General features: G+C 41.7%; 2 protein-coding genes across 3 annotated transcripts in view; one reads left to right on the top strand and one right to left on the bottom strand.

Moving 5' to 3' along the window:
• Positions 1-17,852, top strand: part of SH3D19 (SH3 domain containing 19) — a gene marked incomplete at both ends in the record, with an annotated part of 191,912 nt that overhangs the window by 32,536 nt on the left and 141,524 nt on the right. The window lies entirely within an intron of this gene.
• PRSS48 (serine protease 48) overlaps positions 1-17,852 on the bottom strand; it is a gene marked incomplete at both ends in the record, with an annotated part of 54,186 nt that overhangs the window by 32,278 nt on the left and 4,056 nt on the right. Inside the window, 3 exons of the mRNA XM_080697805.1 lie at positions 14,923-15,200; positions 17,166-17,308; positions 17,496-17,662. Coding sequence (XP_080553931.1) covers positions 14,923-15,200; positions 17,166-17,308; positions 17,496-17,662 — 588 coding nt within the window. The remainder of the gene's footprint in view (positions 1-14,922; positions 15,201-17,165; positions 17,309-17,495; positions 17,663-17,852) is intronic.

The following is a 17,852-nucleotide window of genomic DNA, read 5'->3' as shown; positions in this document are numbered from 1 at the left end:
CAAGATTATTTCCAAACTTTAAGTTAGGTTTACTGACCTCTAAGATAGGCAGTTATACGTTTACATTATTAGTACCTGCTCTTCAGCTATAGCTAGAGTCTCAGCAGGATAAAAGAGTAAATAAAATAAGCATGTAAATGTCAAAAAGGCATTTTACTTGAAGTTATTGATAGTATTTTTAGGTTGGTCTGGTTTCATTGAGAAATAATTACTCTGGTAAGGCTGTGCCTAGAATGTGAGTGTTCTAGAGAAGGTATAATACGGAGTTGTATAAATCAGCACCTCTTTCTGCCGCTTCTCACTTTGACTCCCTTAACTTGCCCCCACCCAGTCACCCAGCAAGAGGCAGGAACTGTTAACTGCTTTGTCTTATTGGGCAAGCAGATGGGTAGGATGAGAGGAGTGAAGGTGACTTTGGAGGACAGTTTCAACAAGACAATATCTGTGCTGTTCTTATGGTACTGGGGATGGATTTTGATTTTTGGACACGTAGTACTCTCTGCCTTTTCTTATTTCAGTGGATCCCATCCACACACTATATGAAGAAGTCCAGACCCTAGGGGGAGAAGAGGAGAATAAAAGTGGAGTGTGCTTACGGCCTGCAGCGGGATTAGAATAAGCTGTCTTTACGTAGTGTGAAGTCTATGCAAAAAGGAGGGTAGCCAACTGGGAAAGCCAGGGCCTTTCATCTTGGACTGGAGTTGGCTTGTCTCCTATCCCACTTCCTTCCCTACGGTCTCTTCTCACATGCTTATGGCCAGCATGTTGTCCTGCAGTTTCTCTTTTGTTTTCCCATATCTCTCTCCCTTTCTACATGGCTTCCGCCCTCACTTGCATGCTTAAAACTCATTGCTCTTTATTGCCAGTTTTGATTTCTGTTCTAGACACTAGACTTTTATTTCTAAATAAAAATTTAAAGCACAGTATAATGCAAGTTATACATATGCATAACTTAGAATGTCAGTTGGATGAGATGTACAAAATAAATAAAAGCAAAATTCTCTGCTTCACTGCTCTGAATTTGCACCATTCAGAGGCAGTTGCTTTCAGCTCTTCTAGCCCTTACTATTTTTCCCAGTACTCTGAAGTATTATGTATTGCTCTTTCTCAAAAAATTCCCCGATTTTAGAATACTGAGTTTCTGATTAGGTAGGTGAGGACTGACCTTTCTTACACATCCCTGTCCATATCCTACCCCTGTCATTGATCTCATTATTCTTTTCCCAAACTCTCTGCCAGAAGTATGAATCTTGTCAGACATTCTGTTCAACAGTAGCTGATTGAGGACGCTGTCTCTGGCAAGGAGATGGAAGTGCACAGGACTCTTCAAAAGCAAGAAGTGGAAAAAAGGAAATTAACCAGTATCTGGTTCATTTTTTTATATTTTTGTTTTCACGTTTGTTACAGTATTAGCCATAGAATATACTACAGGTCAGATTTTCTGGAAAATAGAGATTTGTGTGCAGGGAATTTATTGGCGGGTGGTCACAGGATCAGCACCTGGGGTCCTGAGCTGCGCTTGGACCACCTGCCAATAAGTGTTGCTTTGGGTGAGGTTACTTTCTTGGCCATTTTGGGGATGGGAATTACTGTGGACTGTCAGCAGACAACACTCCTGTCTGCAAAGGCTGTAAGTGCTTCTTTTCTGAAGGGGGGGGGGGTCTGAGTATCTACAGAATTCTTCTTTGTGCTTTTTATGTTTTCTGTACCAATTGTGTGTGCTGTACTAAGTCAGTCTTTGGAGGCACAATTAAGTGAACTGTTAAATTGCCGTTGCTCTTTTGTATCTTAAAACATTGGGAGGCTTGAAAAGAAAAGCAATGAATAGTTAAAAAATAATAGGACACCACAAAATCTGGCTGTTTTGGTAAGAATAATTCAATTACAGGCAACAAAAGCCTCTTTAATTATCTTAAATTGAGAAGGGATTATATTAAGAGTGTTTTGGGCTGAATTTACATTGATACCCTAACCTCCCTTACTCAGAATGTGACCATATTTGGAGATAATAGTCTTTAAAGAGATACTTATGCTAAAATGAAGTCAGTAGGGTAAGCCCTATTTCAATATGAATGGTGTTCTTATGAGAAAAGGAAATTTGGACACCCACAGCGGGAGAAGATGGTTATCTGTAAATCAAGGAGGCCTGGCACAAATCAGCCTCAAGCCAATAAAAAGAAATCAGTCCTGCTGGCACCTTAAACTGAAACTTGTAGCCTCCAAAACTGTGAGAAAATAACATTTCTGTTGGGTAAGCCACCTACTCTACTTTGTTAAGGAAGCACTGGCAAACTAATATTTATTGAACTGTAAGTAGAAGAGAGTAACAAGGATGTTGGAGCAATGCCAGGGTAGACCTGGAAACCGGAGCTGAAAGGGATTCCTGATACCCTGAGAGCTTCATAGCAGGAATTCAGGCTCTTCACTCCATTCTCTGTTATTAATATGATGCAACCACATCCCATGTTGCTTTTTTCTGTCCCCTATAACTTAAGTTTTCCTTTAATTTCAGTTCAAATTCCTGTGAAGTTTTATTTTATATATATTAACTGTTTTTACACTTGTTCATGGCTGTGGATTGTCTTGGGGATAAGTGCCCTTAGGTGGGAAGAGGGGACAGTGGGAACACAGAAATAGGGCCAGTTAAATAACAGGAATGGTTGTGACAGGGTAGATATCAGGTTTGCCGTCTGTATGTAGTATGTAGCATAAAGATATTTACCTTTTTATTTAAATTTGTTTCTAAAGATTTTTGGAAGTAAACACTTGGAAAAAATCAATTCTCTATTTATTTTACTGGCTGCCACACTGTGAATTTTAACCAAATTTGTGTTTTTCAAATCAGTTTGCCTTCATTTGTTTCTGCTTTAAAGGGATGAAATCTACAACTACTATTGCATTTATGTTAGTCTCATTACACCCCCAGCCCCATTTTATTTTTTATTTTAAAACTGGGTCTTGCTGAGTTGCAAAGGGCCTCACTAAGTAGCTGAGTCTGTCCACAGACTGCGATCCTCCTGTCTCGTCTTCCAAATGCTAGGATTACTAGTGGGTGCTACTATGATCTGTTATTTTTAATTTTGAAATAGGGTCTCACTAAGTTGCAGAGGTCCTTATCTTCCCAAGTACTGGGATTACAAGCGTGCGCCACCAGTCCTGTTGTCCTCCTGTCTCCTCCTTCTTAGTACTAGGATTAAGGGTGTTCGCCCGGCTTCTCTGTGATTTGTGTGTGTGTGTGTGGTACTGGGGTTCCTGGAAACCCTTCTACCTCTGGGCTACACTCCCAGACCCATTTTTATATTTTTATTTGGAAACAGGGTCTCTTAAGCCAGTGCTGCTGGCTTCAAACCTGCGCGATCCTCCTGTTTCCGCCTCCCAAGGGCGGGGATTACAAGCTTGCGACACCATGCCCAGAGTGTGTGTTTTTTTTTGTTTTGTTTTGTTTTTGTGGTACTGGGGGTGGAACCCAGGGGCTTTTCTACCTCTGGGCTATACTCCCAGACCTATTTTATATTTGGAAACGGTCTCACTAAGTTGCTGAGAGCCTCACTAAGTAGCTGAGGCTGGCTTCGAACCTGTGCGGTCTTCCTGTCTCAGCCTCCCAAGCGCGGGGATTACAAGCGTGTACCACCACGCCTGGCTTTTTCTGTGTATTTAAAAAAATTTTTGTTTTATATTCCCTGTTTTTATTTTTGGTGGTTAATATTCACTCTGATTTTCTGTCATTGATTTTTACAGTTTAGAATGACATTGAGTACTTTTCACCTTAATTTTTCCTGATACTAATATTTCTTAGTCTCTACAGTTTTCTCTTTCTCATTTCATTGAAGAAAAAAATTCTTGCTTATATTACAACTGTCTATGTGGGTGTTCCAATTTATGGTATCCACAGGCAATTTAACTGTTACTTAAGTATATATTTATTTAAAAAGTCAGACCTCAGTTTGAAATTTGCTTCTAAGTCATGTTTGGAGTAGAGAGAGTTTTTTTCTTTTTTTGCAGAAATGGACAGATTTGTTTTGTTTTTGACTTATAGAAACAAAAATTTGACTAGACACTAGGGTCTGTGGTTACCCCAAGTCTTTGGACATTTATATTGCTAAAAAATAATCTGAAATACTGACTAAAGTTTTTTATATATGAGTTGGATTGCTTTCAGAATCTCTTGTCTTTTGTTGAAATGCTCGACAAAGATATATTTTGGTTTTAGTGTCTGTTAAATTTTGTTGCTTATAAATGGTTTTGTATATAACTAAATAAAGTACTACCTCCTTAAAAATTATAAGGTAAAAGGAAATAATTACATAGTAACCCTGCTTTTCTTATACAAACTAGTTCACAGTAACAAAATAAGTTTATAAATATGATTAGTTTGGTAGATTTAGAAAGCCACCACTTACTGCCCTTCACAAAATAATTGATTCAGAGAATGAGTATTAGTTGAAAATCTTAAGAACTTAGGCTTTTACCATTTGCGTGCTCTGATTAGTTTGAGAAGCACTAAAAGTGGGACAAGGCAGAGGTGTGCTTCTTGATGGCACGTAGTAGGAAGCATACAGTATCTCCTATGAAGGCCCGTCTCCCTAACAGTAGAATCTGAATCTCTAAAGATACTTTAACTTACGGAAAATACAGGGGATAAAAAAATAGATGACAACATTAGGAGGTAAATAGCCAAATCCAGAATGTGGGACATTTTATAAAGCAACTGACCTAGTTTCTGTAATAAGTCAACCCTTTGAAAATAAAAAGGGAGAGACTGCTCTAGGTTTTAAGTGGCTTAGGAGACATAAGTACATGTGGTTCTTGTTTGTATTATATCCTGATAAAACAGACCAACCCTAACAAGACTTTTTGTGTGTGTGTGTGGTACTGGAGATTGAACCCATGAGCACGCCACCTCCAAGCTACATTTCTAGCCTCCCCCCACTTTTTTTTTGTGGCAATGGGGGTAGAACACAGGGGTATTCTAACTCTGAGCTATATCCCCAGCCCTGTTTTATGTTTTATTTGGAAACAGGGTCTTACAAAGGTGCTGAGAGCCTCACTAAATTGCTGAGGTTGACTTTGAACCTGTGGTCTTCCTGTTTTAGCCTCTCAAGTACTGGGATTACAGGCATGTGCCACCATACCCAGCTTCAGCCCTCTTTTTAATTAAAAGAATTTTTTGTTTTGTTTTGTTTTGAAACAAGGTCTCACTATTTTGTTGAAAGTCTTGCTATGTTGCTGAGGGTGGCCTCTACACTGCCATCCTCCTGTCTCAGCCTTCAAAGTACTAGGGTTATAGACATGGGCCGCTACTTCCATCTTAAAAGAGGCCTTTTGATATAAGCAAGGAAATTTGATGACAAACAAATATGCTGGGCATGGTGGCGCATGCTTGTAATCCCTGTGCTTGGGAGGTGGAGACAGGAGGATCGTGCAGGTTCGAAGTCAGCCTCTCTGGCTTAAGAGACCCTGTTTCCTAGAGGATACCAGTGGGACTCCAGATAATGGAGGGGAAATACCAGCAAAGTCTGAATGGAAAGATAGGAGAGGAGGAATGCTGAACTTGTTTAATGAGGGTCTACATCCGAATATGTGTAAAATTATGAATGTGGCATGGTTACCCTGGAAAATCATTGGTGGGAGGGGTGAAGGGAAAATGGGGGCGGGGGGGAGAGGGTACCAAGTATAGTTTAAATGTAAACCAAATATATTCAATAAAAATTTTGTAAAAAACAAAAAAAAGAGACCCTGTTTCCAAATAGAAATATATTTAAAAAATAGGTGTCTGGGAGTGTAGCCCAGAGGTAGAAGGGTTTCCAGGAACCCCAGTGCCACAAAAACAAAACTAAATATTAGATAAATAAGATTTATCTTGGTAGGCGTGATAATTGCATTGAATTATGTAGAAAGACATCTATTTTTAAAGAAAGGATTGGAAACTTGAGACCTTTCTAAATCTCTCTGTGTGGAGGGAGTACTAGGCATTCTATCTCCCAGCTATACCCCCACCCACTTCCCACCTGGGGGCATTCTACTTCCAAGCTATGCCCCTAGTCCGTCCGTCCGTCCTTCCTTCCTTCCTTCCTTCCTTCCTTCCTTCCTTCCTTCCTTCCTTCCTTCTGCAGTACTGGGGATGGAACCCAGGGGCATTCTACCTCTGAGCCACACCCCCAGCCCTATTTTTTAAGTTTGTATATATATGTATGTGTGTGTATATCTATCTTTCTTTCTTTCTTTCTCTTTTTTTTTTTTTTTTTTTTTTTGCAGGCCTGGGGATGGAACCCAGGGGTATTCGACCTCCAAGCTACATTCCCTGCCCTATTTTTTTATTCTTTATTTTGAAAGTGGGTCTCGCTAAGTTACAGAGTGCCTCACTCAGTAGCTGAGGCTGTCCATGAACTGTGGTCCTCAGGTCTCAGCATTCCAAATGCTACGCCTGGCCCTTTTAAAAATCACTATTCTTTATTTTGAAACAAGGTTTACTAAGTAGCTGAGGCTGGCAGCAAAACTGCAATCTTCATTCTCAGCCTCCCAAGTACTGGGATTACAAGCATTTGCCACTACGCCTGGCTGACACCTTGTTAAAATCTAAGTTAAAAATCTTCTCTCCTTTTGGAGACTGTTTTCATTTTCAGCCCACAATGCCGGCTAGTCCAGTTGCTTACTTTCATGGTATTTCTCCCAAGGCCTGCATTTTTCTGTTGTACCATTGAAGGCATTGGAATAGACTGAGGATCTCAAAGAGTTTTACAAATATTACAGTGAGTTAGGCAGTGCTTTTCACAGTGCTTTTAATCTCTTTAGTTATTGCCTCCATTATCTTTCTTAAAAATATTTCTTAATTTTATTTCAGCCATCAAGAAACATGTTGAGTCTGCCATGTTTCTGTTTCCTTTGCTCTTTTAAAATAATAGCTGAAAGCCAGGTGTGGTGGCGCATACTTGTAATCCCAGCATTCAGGAGGCTGAGACTGAGGATTTGTAGGCACCCTCAGCTACTCAGTGAGGCCCTCTGCAACTCAGTGAGACCCTGTTTCAAAATAAAGAATAAAAAATAGGGCAGGGGGTGTAGCTCGGAGGTAAAATGCCCCTGGGTTCCATCCCAAACCCACAATAAATAAATAAATAAATAAATAATAAAACAAAAGCTGAGAGCAGAGGATCGCAGTTCGTGGACAACCTCAGCTACTTAGTGAGGCCCTCCACAACTCAGTGAGACCCTGTTTCAAAATAAAGGATAAAGCCGGGTGTGGTGGCACACACTTTTAATCCCCTTGCTTGGGAGGCTGAGACAGGAGGATCAAAGCCAGCCTCAGCTACTTAGGCTCTCAGCAACGTAGTGAGACCCTGTTTCCAAAATAAAAATATAAAATAGGTCTGGGAGTATAGCCCGAGACCCTGTTTCCAAATAAAAATATAAAATAGGTCTGGGAGTATAGCCCAGAGGTAGAAAACCTCTGGGTTCCACCCCCAGTATCACCAAAAAATAAAAATAAAGGATAAAAAAGCCAGGTGTGGTAGCCCACGCTTGTAATCCCAGCATTTGGGAGGCTGAGATGGGAGGATCTCGCAGGTTCAAAGCCAGCCTCAGCTACTTAGTGAGCCTCTCAGCAACTTAGTAAGACCCTGTTTCTAAATAAATTACAAAATAGGTCTGGGAGTATAGCCCGGAGGTAGAAATGCCCCTGGGTTCCACCCCCAGTACCCAGTACCAGTACCACACACACAAAAAATGAAAATAAAGAATAAAAACTAGGGTATGGGGTATAGCTCAGAGGTCAGATACCCTGGATTCCACCCCCCAGCACCACAATAAATAAATAAATAATTAAAGTAAAATAAAAGAAGGAAGTGCTAAAGAGTTGAGTGGTAGAGCACTTGCCTAGCATGTGCAAGGTTCTGGGTTCATTACCTTGTAACTTACGCATACACACACGTTATCTTTAAATGCTTCTGCTGTGCTTGGTGATAATGGCATTGTGGTGGTGGTAGTCGTGTGGTAAGAGCTTTATTATTTGCCATGAAGCCATAGACAAATTACTACCTATCTTTGCAAAATAGGAATAATAATACCCTATGAGATTTTTATAAGAATTAAATGAGATGCTATAGAGCTAGCACTTAGTTTTGTTTCGGCCGTTTTAAGCATGCAATAATAAATGATAGCTGCTGTTATTAATGAACTGATATCACAACTTTAAGTATAAACTTAATTCTGGATAAACAGATTATCTTGGAGTTGGCTTAGACTGATGTTGATGGTGTCTGTAGAGCAGGGCTTCTCACCCTTGGCATTGCTGATGTTTTGCATCAGATGAGTCTTGTTTGGGATTGGCTGTGTTAGTCATTGTAGGCTATTAATATTAAGCAGCATCTCTGGACTCCACCTACTAAGTAGACGGTACCACCTCCTCCCAGTTGTAACTGTTTCTAGACATTGCCAAATATCCCCTGCGGACAAAATCACCAGAGTTGAGAACCCTGTTGTAGAGCAATGATGGCGCTTTAGGAATTCAACCTTTTCTTGAGCACCCTAAGGGTAAAATAGCGACAATAATAGATTTGCAAGTTTTGCAGTTTCTCATCTGTACTGCAGGAGGTGCAGATGGAATTTTTTGTCTCTCTTCTAATTCAATACATCAGATCAATCAATCTGCTGTGTTGGAAAGTGAGAAAGTCCTCTTATAAATCATTTCCTGAAGAATAATTAATTTTCTAGATGTATAGCAGATCTTAGCTTTTACCTTTTTTGGTCCATTGAAGCCACAGACACCTTTGTCTTCTGCTAAAAGGGTCCAGTCTAGTTTTTAATTCTTAATTCATTTTTAGTTGGACTTTGATTTCACTAATCAGTAAGTTTGTAGAACTAGTTCACATATATAGCATCTATGGTGCCAGGCCCAAGCCTTGGACAACCTATCCTATCCCTGGCTCTTTGCCTTATTAACCAGTCTGTAGGTGTCCCTGGACTGGAACTGATCTTGCTGTGAGCTCCATCCTACTTGTTGAGGGCCCTTATTTCTCTTAACAAGTCTCTTTTAGCAGCGATTGGTCTTGTTTTTTGGAACACAAAGGAGGAAAAAAATTTATTTTCTTTTTTTCCCCTTCTACTCATACTAATGAAATTTTTTCTTATGGTCTTGACAGTTGGCTTTCTATAGTATATAGCCCTCATTTTGTTATTTCAACAAGATTGGATACTTCCTATTTGCCAGATACTGGATGCTGTTAGGTCAAGATGAATAGGACATTGCTTTCTTTTCTCAAAGCTTTTCTTATCTGTTGAAAAGACGTAAAGTGTGTTCACCCAAATAACTACAAATGGAGGCTAGGAATCCAGTTAAGGTATAAATAACTAGGACCAAAGGGCAGAAATTATTTTGGTACAGTATAAAGAAGAAACTTTAATGGAGTTTTCCAACAATGAACGAAGGTAATTTGATAGAATGGAAAAAGTCACATTTTGGGGGTCAGATAGTCCTGGATAAATCTGTTAAATAAAATAGCTGGGCCTGGCATGGTGGCGCACATTTGTAATCCCAGAGCTTGGGAGGCTGAGACAGGAGGATTGCACAGGTTTGAAGCCAGCCTCAGAGCTTGGGAGGCTGAGACAGGAGGATTGCACAGGTTTGAAGCCAGCCTCAGCTACTTAGGTTCTGAGCAACTAGTGAGACCCTGCTTCCAAATAAAGTATAAAATAGGTCTGGGAGTATAGCCCGGAGGTAGAAAGCCCCTGGGTTCCATACACACACACACACACACACACACACACACACACACACATCAAATAGTTGTGTGATCTTAGGCAAATTACTTAACCTTCCTCAGTGGTTTGTGGTGGTATTGTTTTCATTTGTAAGTGCGGGATAAATAATACTTTTTTGAGTTGTTAAGACTAAAAGATATTCTTGCTATAGTTAGAAGATGAGATAAAGATAGCCAGGAGAGGTTGGTGCATGCTTCTAATCTCAGTACTTGGGAGGTTGAGACTAGAGGATCACAGGTTTGAGGTCAGCTACAGTAATTTAGTGAGACCCTGTTTTCAAATAAAAAATAAAGTAGGTCTTGGGGTATAGTTTAGAGGTAGAATACCCCTGGGTTCACAAAAAGAAAAAAAAACAAGAGCAGCCTCAGCAATTTAGGCCTTTAGCAACATAGTGAGACCCTGTTTCAAAATAAAAAATAAGCCAGGCATGGAGGTACACATAAGTAATCCTAGTTCTTGGAAGGAAGGAGGACCATAGGTTTGCAGCCAGCCTCAAGCACTTAGGCCTGCAGCAACTTAATGAGACCCTATTTCAGATTTTAAAAATAAATAAGTAACATGGGACTAGGGGTGTAGCTCAGAGGCAGAATGCCCCTGGGTTTCAATCCCTGGTACCACAACCAAAAAGAGAGAGAAATGAGATGAAGATGTCACCCAGAGAATTCTTAGGTCCTTTGATAGGCAACCTGACTTGGCTCAGCTCATCTCATTATTGGCTGTAGGACCTTATCTTTTCTGTAATCCAGGGCTTGTCAGAGCACCTAGAATAGATCAAATTCAAGAGGCTGACTCATTACCTTTTAAGAGACTTGTGTATAAACCAGAATTTTTTTTTTGCACTGAGGGCTATTTTACATTATTTGAGTCTTCATTTTTCTCAGTCAAGGAACCAAATTAGTAAGTAGATGGTGGTTAAGTAGTAGGTGGTGGATGGGCTGATACCCATGAGCATATCCATCTCACTAGTAGGGTGAAGGACTGTTAGTCCTTATTTTATTTGTTTGTTTTGATTTTATGATACTATGGATTGAACCTAGTGGCATTCTACCGTCAAGCTATACCCCAAACCTTATTTTATTTTTATTTTGAAACAGGGTCTCCCTAGGATGCTAAGAATCTTAATACTTACCGAGGCTGCCCTTGATCCTCCTAAGCACGGAGATTACAGGTGTGCACCACCAGACCCAGCTCATCCTATTTTTAACAACTAGGTTAGCATTTCTCTTAAAGTATGTTTTTCTGAGTAAATGCAGATTCTATATCAATTAGATATAGGATCTTTCAGCTGGGCACAGTGACTTAATGCTTGTAATCGCAACACTTTCAGGCTAAGACAGGAGGATCACAGGTTCAGGGCCAGCTACAGCTATTTAGTAAGGTCTTCTGCAACTTAGTGTGACCTTGTTTCAAAATAAAGAATAAAAAATACAGCTGGGCGTGCTGGCGCACGCACGCTTGTAATCCCTGCGCTTGGAAGGCTGAGACAGGAGGATCGCACAGGTTTGAAGCCAGCCTCAGCTACTTAGTGAGGCTCTCAGCAACTTAGTGAGACCCTGTTTCAAAATAAAATATAGAATAGGTTGGGGGTATAGCTTGGAGGTAGAGGCCCCTGGGTTCCATCCCCAGGACCACACACACACACACACAAATAGGACTGGGACTATAGCGTAGAGGTAAAATGCCCCTGGGTTCAATCCCCATTACCTTCTCCTCTCCCCTCACAAAAAACAGATAGAGGATCTTTCTTCCTCAATAGCTTAGGGTCTGATTAATTCATATAATCATCTGACTTTTCCCTTCTTAAATTCCATGTAGACCATCCTTCTACCCCCCCCCCCTTTTTTTTCTTTGTGGCATGGCATCAAATCCAGGATTGAGCCACATCCCGGGCCTTTTTATTTTTTACTTTGAGAGAAGATCTGGCTGAATTGCCTAGAGTTGTGAGTTGTCTCTAATTTGGCAATCCTTCTGCCTCAGTCTCATGAGTAGATGGCATTACATGTGTATGCCACCCCGCCTTTTTTTTTCTCCTTCCTCTCTCTCTTGAGATAGGGTGTCACTAAAAGACTTTCTCACTAAGAGATCCTCTCAATAAGATTCTTATTACTTTGATAAGTAAGAATCTTACTACTTTTGCCCTCGAATCTGTGAACTTCCTATCTCAACCTACCAAGTACTAGGATGACGGTGAGTGCCATTACACCTGGCTCCATCCTCCTTCTTAATCCTCTCTTTCTTCAGTGTATGCTGTTGATTAGACTTTAAGTTTTCTTAAGGTATGATCTCATTCCTAGTTTTGCCTTGATTATATGATTTTTGCCTTGATTATTATTATTTTTATTTTTATTTTTTTTTTTGCGGGTCCGGGGATAGAACCCAAGGGCTACACCCCCTGCCCTATTTTTTATTTTTTATCTTGAAACAGAGTCTCACTGAGTTGCAGAAGGGTTCTCTAAGTAGCTGAGGCTGTCTAGTACTAGGATGACGGTGAGTGCCATTACACCTGGCTCCATCCTCCTTCTTAATCCTCTCTTTCTTCAGTGTATGCTGTTGATTAGACTTTAAGTTTTCTTAAGGTATGATCTCATTCCTAGTTTTGCCTTGATTATATGATTTTTGCCTTGATTATTATTATTTTTATTTTTATTTTTTTTTTTTTTTTGCGGGTCCGGGGATAGAACCCAAGGGCTACACCCCCTGCCCTATTTTTTATTTTTTATCTTGAAACAGAGTCTCACTGAGTTGCAGAAGGGTTCTCTAAGTAGCTGAGGCTGTCTCAGCCTCCTGAATGCTGGGATTGCAAGTATGCGCCACCACGCCCAGCTTTGTCTTGATTATTTTTAAGCCTGCAGGTTTAACTTATTCCTATAAAGGAATGTATTTATGAAAATATTTTTTTTCTTAGCAGTAACTGTCTCATTCCATCTCACACATTAATGTGTTCATTTTACCAAAGTTTCTTGTTAGAGGATTCTGGTGGGACAGTGCTGGGTAATGAACATAGTTCCCAACAGTAAATACTTAGCTTTCCAGTGCAACAGTATTAAGAAGTATAAGGTTGCCGGGCGTGGTGGTACACGCTTGTAATCCCAGCATTCAGGAGGTTGAAACTGGAGGATCGCAGTTCGCGGACAGCTTCAGCTACTTAGTGAGGCCCTCCACAACTTAGTGAGACCCTGTTTCAAAATAAAGAATAAAAAAATAGGGCAGGGGGTATGCTCGGAGGTCAAATGCCCCTGGGTTCCATCCCTGGACCTGCAAAAATAAAATATATATATAAGGCTAAGTGGTACACAACTGTAATCCCAGTACTTGGAAGGCTAAGACAGGAAGAGTACAGATTCAAGGCCAGCCTCAGCATCTTGGCGAGGCCCTCAGCAACTTAGTGAGATCTTATTTAACAACAACAACAACAAAAGATAATTGGGAGGCTGAAACTGGAGGGTCGCAGGTTCGAGGCCAGCCTCAGCTACTTAGTGAGGCCCTCCCCAACTTAGTGAGACCCTGTTTCAAGATAAAGAATAAAAAATAGGACTGGGGGTATAGTTTGGAGGTAGAATTCCCTTTCAGACTGCAAAAAGTAAATAAATTATGATGAGATCTTATGGTCATGAACATTCTTTTCGAAGAATTTTGTTATCATTCTTTGAATCTTGCTTGTAGCTTATATAGTTTTTTACTTTTTTATATTATGTTGCTGGAGATTGAACTCAGGGGAACTTTGAGCTAATAACCATTCCTGTTTTATGTTTTGTTTTGGAACAGTCTCACTAGGTTGCTGAGAGTCTTGCTAAGTTGTTGAGGCCGGTCTTGAACCTGTGATCCTCCTGTCAGTCATATTGGGATTGCAAGCATGTACCACTATGCCTCGCTCATTCTGTTATTCTTTTAATTGGTATTTTATGAATCTGTAAATTAACTCAGTTCTTGCCAGTGTCAGATCTGTGTTCTTTACTGCCCTTTGTATACCAGAGGCTTAGGAAAAGAATATTAAAGCCGCCATATATTTATTACGTGAAACATGTTTTTAAACTGCTCTCTGGACACATAATTTTGCAAATTGGCTATTTCTCTTATAAACACCTTCCCCAACCCCACACACCTGTGATCCTAGCGGTGAAGTATGCTCAGTGGGGCTATAGTTCACTAGCCCCACTCCAGGAATGCCTCTATGAACCATCCCATGACTTTAATCCGGGACGACCAAGCATCGTCAAGTCAGCCTTAGCTTCTGAGCCTCTCACTCATACCTTTCCCTTATTCTCTGCCTGTGGACGTTCATCCTTTAAGGTAGTTTCCAGCGATTGGGAAGCTGAGACAGGAAGATTGCGGGTTTGAGGACAACCTCACCAATTTAGTGAGCCTTTCAGCAACTTAATAAGACCCTGTTTCAAATTAAAAAAGAAAGAAAAGAGATTGTGGTGAGTTTGGAGCTAGAACTCACTCCCTGGACTCAGTCCTCAGAGTCCCCAGTGATCTTAGCCTCCTGATGCACCTTGTTGACTCCCTACTAAAGAGTAGAATATGGCCAGACATAGTGGCGCGTGTCTGTACCTGGGAGGCTGAGACCGTAGTAGGATCACAGGTTCAAGGCCAGCCCCAGCAATTAAACAAAACACTCAGCAACTTAGTGAGACTCTGCTGGGGACATAGCTCAGAGACAGAACATCCCTGGGTTCAGTCCTGTTTCCCCAAACAAAACAAACAGTAGAACACAGTAGGAAGGAAGCAATGAGATTATGGGTTGTTTTGTTTTTTTCCAGTACTGGGGATGGAAACCAGGGGCATTCTACCTCCAAGCTACACCCCCAGCCCTAATTTTTTAGTCTTTATTTTGAAACAGGGTCTCACTGAGTTGCAAAGGGCTTCACTAAGCTGAGGCTGTCCACGAACTGTGATCCTCCTGTCTCAGCCTCCCAATGCTGGGATTACAAGCATGCGCCACCACACCCAGCTTGGAGATGTTAGTTTTTTTTAAAATGCCATTCTTGCCGTTCAGTTTTAATTACAAACCCTAAAAAGACATACGCACATGATTGTTACTTAACAATCACGAAGGAAAAGATTGAGACATTGCTAAACTTAAGTAATGTTGAAAAGTTGTGTTGACCAACGTGAAGGGCCACGGTTACAGTCAATGAAAACACTTTTAGCAGGTCCTTTGGGTACCCAGTGGGCAGATGAGGCGAGTGCGCAACCTGGGCTGCAGTTTGCGTTGGCAGCACTTGCGCTGGCCATTGAAGAGTATCTGCATGACTTGTACCCCTGGCCACCAGGCACGCACTGGTTGGTGTACAGATTCTCCTTGAGTGGCCCTGGCCAGGAAGCAGCACAGAGAGTAGTAGTTGAAGCAGTAGCACAGCGCCTCCTCGAGGCTCACTGGCGGCTGGCCCACAGGGTCAGCTTCAGGGGCCCATCGCGCCGCACAGCCTGGCTGCAGGGCCAGCCTGAGATGTTAGGTTAGAGATTCGGTTATAAAATGTCTGGTCTGGGATCGGAGCCTGCCGTGCGGCGAGGCCGGTGCCAGGGCTTTTGAGGCCGTGATCGGAGCCTGCAGTGTGGCATCCACAGGGAAATGACACACACACACACACACACACACACACACACACACACACACACACACAGATGCTTTCCCTAATATGTGAAAACTAGGGAGAAATAGGTAATAGGAGGAACTCTAGTTAAAGAAGGGGCTCTCTAGAGGAGCAATTAAGGTGACCTATCTGAGGGGATGGGATGGGGGAAGATGAAAACTCTTTAAAGCACATGATGTGCTTAAACAAACATATCAAAGTCAATCGCTAAATCAAGCATGGGAATGAGGGAGGGGGGGAATGGGATGGGGATTGATAAAGGCTAATTGGGTGATGTGTGCTTGTATATCCTCACAAGTCTTGTATTCCATTGAGATGTTTGACTACAATGCACCAATAAAAATACATTAAAAAAATAAAATGTCTGGCTTCAGGAAGGCATACTAGGCCCACACCTGTAATCCCAGTACTTGGGAGGCCAAGACAGGAGAATCCTGTCATGTCAAGACAGAAGAATAGCGTTGAGGACAGCGTGGGCACGTAGTGAGACTCTTCTCATCAACCCAGCTAGACCCTGTTCAAAATAAAAATAAAAGGCCAGGCGTGATGGCACATGCTTGTAATCCCAGCATTCGGGAGGCGAAGACGGGGGATTGCGGTAGCCTCAGCTACTTAGCGAGGCCCTTCCAACTCAGTGAGACCCTGTTTCAAAAATAAAGACTAAAAAATAGGGCTGGGGGTGTAGCTCAGAGGTAGAATGCCTCTGGGTTCCATTTCCAGTACCAAAAAAAAAGCTTGCCTTCTATGTTGGGTGTCTCTCTCTGCCTTGAATCGCTTATTCTGGGGAGGCCATTTGCTATTAGGCAGTTCTGCAGAGAGGTCTGTGTGAGTGAGATTAGAAATGGATATGCTAAGCCTGGCTACCCACACGTGAATGAGCTTTAGAAGCCTGTCATTTTCAGTTGAGCCTTGAGATGATTGTGGGTGTGGCTGACACAGCATCAACCTTGTGAAAGACCCTGAGCCAGAACTACCCAGCTAAGCCCTCTCTGGTTATTCACCCACAGAAACTAATGTTTGTTGATTCAGACCACTAATTTTTGGAGCAGTTTGTTGTATGGTGCTGGATTTCTAATATACTGTGTGGGCACCTCTAGTTTGCCCTGTTTCACCTGAAACCTTCTGATCTTCCAAGTTCCTCCTTTTTCTTTGGAACCCAGTCTAGTCAGTTTGGTTGGTTTTCATCTTGGATTTAGCCAAAGGTGAAATGGGCCTCAAGACCCCAGCCTCTCTGCCTACTGAAATGTGGGGAGCAGGTGGGCCAGGTGATTTCTGAATTTGTTCCAGCCCTAGCTTTCTGTTCGTTCTAGATTTCTGTTCTGTGCTTCTGTATTTCTCCCCAGGTCTTATCTCCATTTTCATCAAAAGAATAAATATAAGAATTAATTGCTAGAATATTCTAAACCAATTTATTTTATTTTGTCTTTAGTTGACAGTAAATATACATCTTTATGGTGTGCAGTGTGATGTTTCAGTGTAGTTATACGTTGCTTAATGATCATCTCAAGTTATCCATCATCTCAAGTATTCATTCTTGGGATTTGACTTTTCAGACTGACCTGAGCAAAAAGAAAGGAAACAAGTAGATTAGGCATATGGGTGGCAGAACTGCTTCTGTCTTGCTAACTCTTCAAGATCCTCAACTTCTTAAATTTCCCCTTTCTCCCTTATTTTCAATTGTTTCCTCACCCTAGCCATACTGACCTCGCCAGTTAAGGTGGCCCCAATAAAATCAGAGGCAGAAGCATAACAGGGAGGAACCCAAAATGGCCCAGACTGGGGGTAGCAGAAAGCTCAGTAAAGGAGGCCACTGACTTCTCAATCCAAGATTTGTAAAAACTGACATTTGTGTATAGTCCAGGTTCATTGGTTCGGATGCAGTTTGAACCCCAGCTCACCACTCCTGCTAGGACCCAGAAATCTTCCACTTGACACATGAGGGGGTCTCCTCTTTTGCCCTAGGGAAGAGAGGAAAATTGGCTAGGCCTGGAAGAGGGAGAAATGAGACTCTTGAGCGGTTTCGTCAAGGTCTATGAAGTTAGGCCTGTCCAGGAGCTCCTGGGACCACCCAGGGGCTCTAAGGTGTGGAGGAAGCACACCGGGGAAGGGCATGGCTGTGGCAGATGCTTGAGGCTGGATTCTTACTATACACTGATCCATGTGCTCCACTGGGAGCTTGGAGCAGATCATGGCTTCACTGTTGATTGGCTCAACTCCACGCAAGAAGCTTTCATTTCGAAAGTAGTCACTGCAAGTCTGGAGGTCAATGAGGGGTACTTTCAGCTCCTTCAGTATATAAGATGGCTTGATATCTGTGGGGTCCAAAAGAGTCAAAGCTGCTTAAAGAATTAAAGTATCCTTCACCTGTGGATACAGATTTCATGCCTGTGACTTTTCAGAGATAGCTCTGATTTCAAATATTCTGCTCTTGTGTTAGAATCCTGAACTTTGGATTGGGAACTAGCCTGCAGGCTCAGTTGCCTGGCTCTGAAGAAGGCTAAA

The sequence above is a fragment of the Muscardinus avellanarius genome, assembly GCF_963383645.1.
Source record: "Muscardinus avellanarius genome assembly, chromosome: 6".
NCBI classification, from domain to species: Eukaryota; Metazoa; Chordata; class Mammalia; order Rodentia; family Gliridae; genus Muscardinus; species Muscardinus avellanarius.
This window is presented reverse-complemented; position numbering and strand designations above follow the sequence as displayed.